The sequence below is a fragment of the Alexandromys fortis genome, unplaced genomic scaffold (assembly GCF_014885135.2).
Source record: "Alexandromys fortis isolate MF-2015 unplaced genomic scaffold, M_Fortis_MF-2015_v1.1 scaffold_33, whole genome shotgun sequence".
In the NCBI taxonomy this organism is placed as follows: domain Eukaryota; kingdom Metazoa; phylum Chordata; class Mammalia; order Rodentia; family Cricetidae; genus Alexandromys; species Alexandromys fortis.
This window is the reverse complement of record NW_026067917.1, coordinates 11,656,371-11,666,959: the sequence shown is the minus strand read 5'-3', so window position 1 is coordinate 11,666,959 and position 10,589 is coordinate 11,656,371. Positions and strand designations below refer to the sequence as shown.

At 35.9% G+C, this 10,589-nt stretch overlaps 1 protein-coding gene across 1 annotated transcript in view; it reads right to left on the bottom strand.

Annotated features, from left to right (window-relative positions):
* Lrp1b (LDL receptor related protein 1B) overlaps positions 1-10,589 on the bottom strand; it is a 1,445,827-nt gene that overhangs the window by 648,704 nt on the left and 786,534 nt on the right. Inside the window, 2 exon segments of the mRNA XM_050139953.1 lie at positions 8,534-8,701; positions 9,783-9,863. Coding sequence (XP_049995910.1) covers positions 8,534-8,701; positions 9,783-9,863 — 249 coding nt within the window.

Below are 10,589 nucleotides of genomic sequence, written 5' to 3'. Positions count from 1 at the left end.
TTTCAAGTTCAACATTCTTAGCCACCAAGGAAATAAAAATCAAGACGACATTGAGATTACATTTCATGCTGGTCAGAGTGGCAGTCATCAACAACACAAGTGACAGCTCATGTTGGTGATGATATGGAATAAGGATAGAATAAGGATGAGTGTTCCCTCATTCATTGTGGGCTGTAGTAAAAATATGTACAGCCACTATGCAAATCAATATGGCAATTCCTCAGAAAAGTTGAAAATTGATGTACCTCACAATCCAGCTATAACAATCTTTGACATATACAAATGAGCCCTCATCCTATTACAAGGATGCTTTCTCCACTCTTTTAATTTCTGCTCTACTCATATTAGCCAGAAACTGGAAAGAAGCTGGATTTCTTTCAACAGAAGAGTGGATGAAGAAAATACTGAACATTTAGAAAAGACTGAGAATTATGCAGTCATTAAAAAAAAAACTGACAAGAAATTTATAAGCAATGAATGAAAATAAAAAAGTCTGAATGAGGCAATGCAGATACAGAATATTGTATATATTCACTTATATGTAGATATGAGATATTAAATAAATGATAACCAACTTACAATCGGTAGACCTAGAGTCTTAGGTATACATGGGACTAGGATATATGGATCTCCCATGGAAAGGGGTCTGAAGACAAAGAGGAAGGTAATGGGATAAAAGAGTGGGGAAGAGAAGGAGACACAGGGTTAAGGGAGAGAATAAGAGAAGACACAGGTAAAACTGAGGGGCATTTGAGGGATAGTATGGGAACTGAGAGCCTCTCCTCAGAGCTCAGTGCACCCTATGAAAGAGAAGGCAGAAAGAAAGACAGAGGGGATGGAAGAAGCCCAGAGATCAAGGTTCTTCAGATCAGATGATCAAGGCTGATAATAATTCACAGAAACCGAAGCAGCAAGCACAGAACAGACATGGGTCTGCATCACCTCCTCTATTTATTAGAGTTTTCAGTTTAATATATTTATGGGATTCCTGAGAATGTTAATGAATGGGTCTCTGATTCTTGTGCCTAACATTGATCATCTTTTCAACTCTTTTGTGTTGCTTTGTCTACCTTAAAGAAAATAGTTTCTGTTTTATTGTATTATATTTTATTTTTGTCATGTTTTGTTGTTATTGCTTAGAAGCCTGTTCCTTTCTAATGAGAGACAGAAAGGGAGTAGACCCAGAGGGAAGAGTTGTGGGGAGGAACTGGAAGGAGTAAAGAGTAAAGAACATACATTCAGGATATATTGTAAGAAAAAAGAATCAGTTTTCAATAAAAGGAAGAAAAACAAAAGTGATCTTTTTTTTAGTAATTGAAGAAAATCCTTTGAGATTTATTTGCTATTGATGTGAAAGTGTTTGCAGTATTAAAGTTCAAATGAACTTAAAGATATAATTTATCTTGGAAAACAGTGTTTTCTTATAGATAAAATCCATTAGTAATTAACATTGTTTTGATATCTCAGTATTAACAGTTTCCAAAGAAAACAAATCAATCTGTGAGAGAATAAAGTTAATCCATGCAGTTTATATTTCATTGAAAACAGATGTATCTTTATCAACATCTAGCAAAACTTAAATTTACATTGAATTTTATTTTGTGAGGGAGCAATTTATACTTTCATTAAGACGAATAACAACATTACTATGATTTTTGTCAATACTTGATTTGCAAATTCCTTCATGTTTAAAGTCACACTTCTTTCTCAGTCAAATATACCGAGAATTACCGGCAGTGATTTTGTTGTTTTCTTCCATGCATACTGGTAGATTTACTTAGAACAAAAATCTCAGGAAAGGTGTTGGAGGAGGAAACAACAGGATCAGGTCTGTCTCTAATGACAGTTGTACAGGCAGACCTCCCTGTCACCAAGGCTACACAGAAGGCATGCAGATTTGGTAGTAAAGCTTGGGTGCTACGTTTTGTTGCAAATATGGCAACCCTAGTTAGTTCTTCTGAATATACTGTGGAAGGAGAGAATTTGCCCTCCCCACAATTATTCTCTGACCATCATACATGTGCCAAGCCCCTCTTTCTCTCTCTTTTCTAAATAAATTAATATTTCTCTTTCTTTTTTTGCAAATTAAATTTGTGTAATTTCAAACATTCAGGTAGAATCTCTAAATCACAAAAATAGCAAAAAAGAAAAATAAATGAATGTACACAAAGGGGAAAAACTAAATGAAATTCAAGATTTCATCACAAAATAATACAAAATGTTAGTAATGGAGAAACTGAGGGGGAACTTGGTGTAATAGATGTTCATACAAGAAGAAAAGGAAGACCCTTATCAGCTTTAAAATAGCAAAAAAAATATGCAAGTGAGTGACCACATGGCCAGATTCTGGGTCAGTCTCCAAATTAACTGAATAAGTGAAAAAGATATACCCTATACCCTTGCTGTCCTGCTTGTGTGCTCTGAGGAAAAGGTACCCTATAGATGGGTAGAAGGTGAACCTTGTGCAGGGATATCTTTAGTATGCATTTTTAACCATTAACACAGTAAAGTTTTCTGTCATTTTCGCAAATTTTTAGAAATAATTAGAAACTACCATTTGAAGGTTTTCATGAAAGAAAAAATGACAGGGTGGTTTATTGGAACTACTAACGTAAATTTTGGTATTTTGATTCCTACATGGATAAGACTGAATTCTACCGCTTATTTGAATATTTCACTGGGGTGTATATGGTGTGTGTGGGAAATCAAAAGTTTTCTTCCTTTAGAATTGCTTTTCTTTTCCCCATTACTAAACAAGTACCCCGATTTTTCAGTTACTATCAGGTTTAGACAACTGTTCTGAGTACCCAAATCCTCCCTGGGTAGAACGTTAGTTTGCTTTGGTTGGTTAGTGGTATTGTCAATGTTTCATTTCAGTCTAACTCTGTTGAATATATCTTCCTGGTTCAAAGACTTGAGCCTCGGTATTTCTTACACAGAAAACCAGTTCTTTACACACTTAGAGGGATAGGGGTTGTTTAGATGAATACATGTCCTTATCTGTGAGACACAATAATTCAGCCCAATGGTCTGTGGTCTTTTCCCAGCTTCCTTATGATGAGAAAACATTTTTTGGGAGAGACATTAAAATTGTCTGTGTAGGAATGTCCATAGCTGTTCCAGTTGAAAGGCTCCAGAATCGATTTAATAAGATGGATTGTGAGGGATAAAGGAGATTAAAATTTAAAGGAAGGTCATATCTACTTATTGCTACTGTTTAGTATAAAGGTCAGAGTCTGTAGGGCACCCATTGAGAATTTCATTAGATTGGCCTGTAGTAAAAAGAAAGGTGTTTCCGTCTCTCATCTTTTCATAGAACCAAATATATCATTCCGAGTAGGAGAGTAATTACTTGTGAATAATATATATATATATATATATCTTAAGTCATACAAAGTTGGAACAAACAGAATATGCTCAATAGCAATCTGAACAGCTGGATAGAGCAGAAACACTGATCTTTATGAAGAGCTCAAGCTGTGGACTTCTATACAACTACCTTGATCTTGTGAATCATGGGTATTGGATGTCATAAGCAAGTCAGAAATGCAAAGTACCTGGTGATAACTAAGTCACCAACACATTTTCTTATTTTTCTATCACCGTTTTATCAACAATTACCTTTCCTCAATGTTACTTGCAACTTACTTAGCAGATGCAAAAATGATTTTAAATGTACTAACAACCATATAGAAGTGCAAGAACAAGAGATAAGAGAAATAGCCTGTGATTTTATTTTATTGAACCCTGGGCTGAGATTGCGAATAATTACTAGATAGGTGAAAATGACAGTTTACTGAAATAGATGAGCAGAACCGGATAAATACATATAATCTTGCATATCATTATGTATATCCCAGGATCTTATACATCGTTTATCTACATCCAAACATATCATTACCCATAGAGGCAAAATAAAGATGACATGAGTTCTGACAAGGAAAAGAAATTCTGTGTTCCAGAAAAAAAATAAAACTTATATTCAATAGTTATTTGCTGTGCATTAAATAGAACCTATGGCCACAAAGGTAGAAGGATAAGATGAGATTATTCTGGTTTCTTTTTACAATTTGGAAACAACAAAATATGAGATGAGAGAATTATTAAGGAAATGGACCAAAGGAAAGAACAACATATGTTTTCAAAGCAGAAAGAATTGATGGTTAGATCAGAATAAAAATAACCATGTGGGTGGAGGGATGTGAACATGTGTGAGCACGTGTATTAACAGATTACATGATTGCCTAATGGATTAGATCAAGCATTGCTGATAATAAATCAACACTGAAGATCCATGCACACACAATTTTCAATTTGTATTTGCACTGTATTTGATATATAAACAAGAGATCACTTGTCACAGAATTAATCAAAATCAACCAACTTGTTCACTTAGTGCAGCAGGTAATAAGTATTTCTAAAAGCCACACAGGAGGCATTAGAAACAATGATAAGAAAATCACAATTGTCTAGATGTTCCTTTAAAATGTAGAATGCAAATACGTGAACATTATTAAATTGCTTTTAAGAAAAACTTCAAAGTTTAGGTGAAATCTAAACTTGTAAGAAAAACATGTCACCTCCTCTATTATGAACATGATAAATTATTGGATATTAATTCTAAAAAGATTTCCAGAGGAGACTAACAGAGAAATAATCTTGTAAAGGTATTAGCAGTGTTTTGTACCAAGAGTGGAATAAAGGTCAGATTTGGAAAAAGGCCTGAGTAGACTGTTACCTAATTTAAATAAAAGCTGTCAAAGTGAAATCATAATTATTTTATGCATTTGTATTTATGCTTATCAAGATTATTCAGAGCTATTCTTCTACTATTTCATAAGTAGAATTGGACACTTATAAGAAACAACTGATCTCTCTTTGACAGGATATGTTTACATATTGTGGGAGCTTGAATGAGAATGACCCTCATTGGCTCATATATTTGAATGCTTCATGCCGTGTTTAAGAAGGATTAGGGAAGGCAAGTGTGACCTTTTTGGAGGAAGTGTGTCTCTGGGGCTGGGATTTGAGGTTTTACAAGCTCATACCATCCCCCCTCTCTCTTTTCTCCCTCTCTACCTCCTTCCCTCCTTCTTCTCTCTTTCCCTTTGTCTGTCTTCTGCTTGCCATGATGGTCATGGATGCATTCTCTGAACATGTAAGTCCCCATAAACTCATTCATCTATAAGTCACCTTGGTCATGGTGTTTTATCAGATAGTAAGTAAAACACATGTAAATGATCTTTTTGTATGAACCTTTCAGTACCTAAGTACACAGCCATGCTTGGTTTTTCAAGCACTTCTTCTATACTAAGTTCTATGAGTATAACTAGGTCTTTAAAAAATAAACAAATCAAAAACTATTCACCTAGGACAACTGAAATTAACAAAATACAAAGGTAATGGCTATGACAGGAGAAATATGGCAGAGCAAAACTTAAAGTTCAGTTCAAGTGAAGAGAGACAGAAACCAAACCAAAGGATAGAACCCTTGTGGATGGCTTTATATTAATGAAATTGACTCTCTCTCTCTCTCTCTCTCTCTCTCTCTCTCTCTCTCTCTCTCTCCCTCTCCCTCTCCCTCTCCCTCTCCCTCTTCCTCTCCCTCTCCCTCTCCTTCTTTCTCTGTTTCCTTCTGTCTTACCTACTCTATCTTGACTCTTTCGTGTGTGTGTGTATGTGTATAACAACAATGCTTTATGAAGTCACTGTGTTTTTTGACTATAGAAAGTTATAAAATGAGCAACCAAACAAAAGAAAATTAAGAGACAAAGGGTGAGATGCTCATTAACACCAAAGAGAACAATTTCTGTTAGAGTTGCTTTTCACATTCTGATGAAAAACCCACCATGGTCATGGAAATACTTCCTTTCTGAATGTGATATCAGAGAGAACACAAACTGAGTAAGAATTATATGAAATTTTATGAAGTGGATATTCTATATAAACTATTCCAATTGTGAACTGTTTTATTCCCTCAAAAAAAAAAAAAAAACTTGAGTCAAGAGGGACTTCACCATATGCTCCGTCTTCCAGGAAGTGTAGAGCAAAGTGCTAAGCAATTATTTGGGGGGGGATTTAATGAGCTTTGACAGCTAGTCTTTAAACTCAAGCCAGAAACTCCTGCTCTTTCTTCCACAGCAGGTTTTGAAACTGAACTATGGGACTAATTACATCAAATCTCTACCTTGTCACTCGCCACATAAGTCTTACGTGTGATAATAACTTCCATATTATATGTCAATAGCATTTCATAACTTCTGTACCAGAAAGTGTAATCAAAATAATAGAGGATGAAAAGCAAGGGGCTCTCTTGTCTTGAAGCCATCCTAAATGTCACCATTACTCAATTGCTGTGTCCAGTCCTCATCATGAAGCATTCTTGGTTAAAGAATCCTTGTATAGTTTATAACTCAAATTTTCTCATGTTTCTTGAAACATGTCCATGAATCATTGCCTTAGTGTTCCACATCGTAAGATGGTCACATTGACAGTCTGGCCTTTATAGCAATATGCGGAGAAACTGAGTTGTTGTGAGAAAGAAGCCCGTCAACATTGAAATGTCTCAGCCAGGAAGTGGGACATCAAGATTTTAATCCCAGCACTAAGGACGCAGGGGCAGATAGAGACAGAAAGATTTTTGTGAGTTCAAAGCCAACCTGGTCTACAGAGTGAGTTCTAGGTCAGTTAGGGTGGTTATACATAGAAACCCTGTCTCAAAAAACAAAACAAAACAAAATTAAAATCTCTTTGCTCATATGGTAATTCAACTGGAAACACTCTAGAGTCTACAAGAGGCTATGGGTATTTATGAGGCTGACATATCTTTTCAAACTTCGTAAAGTGCAATTGTCTCTTTAACTATCGACAAATATGCATAGAAAAGAGGGATAAGATCTTGTTTCTAGGTGAAAATAAATTAACTTCGGGGCAATTTATCTTTCCTAGCATATTATGGGGCATCGCCAGCATGCCACAGATGCATACCCTATGAGAAGCCTGAAGAGACATCTGTGAGGAGGGTAAATGAGCTAAACTGCAGCGCTTTAATGAGGTGTCAATTACCCTCTAGATGGATGCTGTAATACTTAATTTAAAAAAAGGAAAACTATCTCCAAGTAATTATTTTCTAGGCACAGTTAGTAATAAGAATTTTCATTTTTCATATTCTCAGGCAACAAATACAATGGGAGAAAGAAGAAGAAGAGAATGACAGAAGAGAGGCAAGGGAAAGAAAGGGAGAGGGGACATAAGGTTATCACATAATGAAGACAAAGAGACAGATCATATTTAATATTAGCTCTCTCAATAATTCAACATTCCCCTGATTCAAAGACAATTCAATTCAAATGTCCACATGAAAAATTTTTTCAGTAGTTTCCTGCTTCCTTTCTAGTTTCTATTTTGTTCACCCCTCCCCCCAAAAGAAAACTATTATAAATCATATCGAGACCAATAATGTAAGTACTTATATCACCTTGCCTCAGAGCTTAAGGACCTTGAACAGCCATTTTGGATCATTCCTATGATTCTAATAACGTAGACCAAATAAAATGAATCAATTGGCAAATCTGCAGAAAAGCCAGGGACCTTTTTTTTTAAAACGCAGGATGCAGAGCTAGCCACTCTTTTCAATGACAGAGAGAAAACCACACGGAAGAATATCCTTGAGATACTAACAGTCATATGAGATCTCAAATGTTTGGAGAAGACAGATGTGGTTATTGGAAAAAGTCTTTGAAAACTAAGTTTCCACAGTGTAACTGACTAGCTAGATTCCACCACCTTAAATAAAGCATGTTATTGTTCATACATGTGCATGTCACCCTTTTAAAGAGAGGCCATGGATGCTTAATCATTTTAGTTAGCCCTTAGTACTGAATAATATTTATAGAATGAATAAAGAAATTCTCTTAGGAAAAAATGTCTGTTAAATGATAAAGGTAACACTGTTATTGTTTTAAAAGCTGTGAACACAATATTGTTTTTTGACACACGAATATATCTGATGGTAGATTACATTTTACAAATTAATGCATGCTGCTGACAGGGTCTGTTTTAACACAGATATGCTCAGAACCACAGTCCTGGGCTCTTTGCTCTCTTTATTTGTGATAGTCAATTTTCTGGAACTGTGGATAATTAGATCTATTACTAAATACTTGTCTCAAAAGTCAAGAGAAGAGATTTGGCATATTATCAAAGTAAAACTACACTTGTGTGTGATTTTTGTTCCTTTTTGAGGCACTTTAAAATTTTTATGAGGTTAGAATAATGGTTCCAAAGCACTTAATGAATGTAGAAAGCCACAACCACAAAAAGTAACCCAGCAGTGGGCACAGCTGAAGTAAGAAACCAGGGAGGAGAAAAGAAAAAAAAAATGAAGACAGAAGGTCAAAGGTAATATTAACCTACTCTTTATGTGTATTATTAATGTGATGAGCTGTTCAATTGTGATTTAATAATATACTCTAAATAGTTAAATTATGCATCAACCTATACTGATATTTCATAGTTTTATAAGATTACTGACCCAATTTGGAACAATTGACGTGTGTTTCATCACTGAAGTCTCCACAGTCATTGTCACCATCACAGGCCCAATGCCCTGGGATACACCGGCCACTGGCACATCTGAACTGGTCATCAAAGCAAGAGTGCACACAGTCCACCTCATCACTCCTGTCCCCACAGTCATCATCTGGAAAGAAACATCAAAAGCTAGTAAAAAGTAACTTGGAAGAACATTTCTCTTACGTTTATAACATTTTCTATGCAGAATTTGCTTACGGTTTTGGAAAAGGAAAGATACACTCATGAGCAACATTTCCCATGAACAGTCAATTAGTCTCATTTTACACTGACATCAGATCTCTTCTGGTTTAATAGAAAATGCAAAACCAAGAGAAAGAAAGCATGGACTTTGGATTTTGCATCTTAAAATCTAATTGGTTTATAAATAACTAACCACCAGCTAACTGCCTCACCACCACAAGGACTAAGCAGAAAGTGGTGACTTTGGGAAGTATAAGTGATACAGTGCAATAGCATTATGCTGAAATTGCTTCCTGAAGCTACCGTTTATGTGCCTCAGAACTTGTCGCTGCATCTTCTACCCAGCGCCTTTGTGTCTATGCTCTGACAAGATGATTTCTTCTTGTTCATTCCTCCCTTGCTACCTACCCAACTGGATTTGTACATGGGAACTGTATGTTCAATTAGAAACGATTCATACTCAGTGTTGATCATTGCAAGAGGGAGAGGAGGGGAACACTCAAAGACAGTGGATTAAATGGAACTAAATGACATTGATTAATATATAATTCAGTTGCCTGCATTTAGAACGACTTGGTATAATGACACAATTAAGTACAGGAGAAAAACATTACTTGTACATAAAAAGCAAGGGGACAGAGCTAAGATCATCTAGATAATTGCACCATAATTCCTAAACTGCCAAGGTTATATAAATGCTTTGGGAACCTGAGGTTGTTCTGGTCATTTCCCTAATTGTTCTCCTTATTCATCTTTGTAGATTTAGCCTATGCCCAAAATAATATCTGAAAATGAAGCACTGTTAAAGCCCCATGGGACAAATATCATGCTCCATTATCCTTAACGCTGATCCCCAGTGCTGTGCCAGCTGCCCGCTCACCACTTTTCTTAGCCACTTTGCTTGGCTCTGCAAGCTTTGCTTGCAAACTTCCTTTGAGAAAGCCAGACAGCCCAGAGAGCTGGGCTCCAGTTTGGTCCATGCTGTGCCGTGAGCACTTGGTACTTGCCAGTGTCGCAGTGCCATTTACTGCTGATGCATCTTCCGCTCTTGCATATGAACTGAGTTTGAGGCTCACAAGTCGGGAATTCTGTGAAAGATACAAAAGAACCAACAAGAAATGTTTGATGGACTGTGCTCAATTTGAGTTGTATCCCATTTACTAATGTGTTCAGAAGTTTTGTCCTCTACAAAGGCACAGGGGACAGTAGAAAAACAAATACAGTGATTGTAACTTCTGAAAGACACGGATCACCACACTTCCATGTCTGAAACGATGAATTTCCAGCCACTGGAAGTCCAGGAGAATCTCTGAATGAAAAGTCATTAGGATTTTCTGAAATATGTCTTCAGGGTCAACCTTGTCTTAGTGAATGATCACAACCAGGGCTCTACTGGGCTGCTACAAAATTCTGCTTCTGCGTATCCAGATTGCTGGGCTTTTCTAAATACAGAGAGCCACACAGGATCCTCAAGGGTAGCACCGACCTCTGAGGGATGCCAACAGTGTAAGGTGAAATAAATTTATCAAATAATGAAGTCAGTTCAGTTGCTACCATATGTTTACAAAGACTTTGACACTACCAATTTGAGTCTAATAAGGTGAACAAAACCCTTAAAAATAATTTATATTGTTAAAATTTAATTTAGTTTAATCAACTAAATTAAAACAAATAAAAAGCGCTCCTTTCCTATCCTATAATAAAAGGCAAATAATATATAAAATACAATTAACCATTCTAACATTCTAGTGAATCCAGAGGTCAGTACTAACATAATAAGAACTGATGATAATGAAATTTAAAAAATATAATAG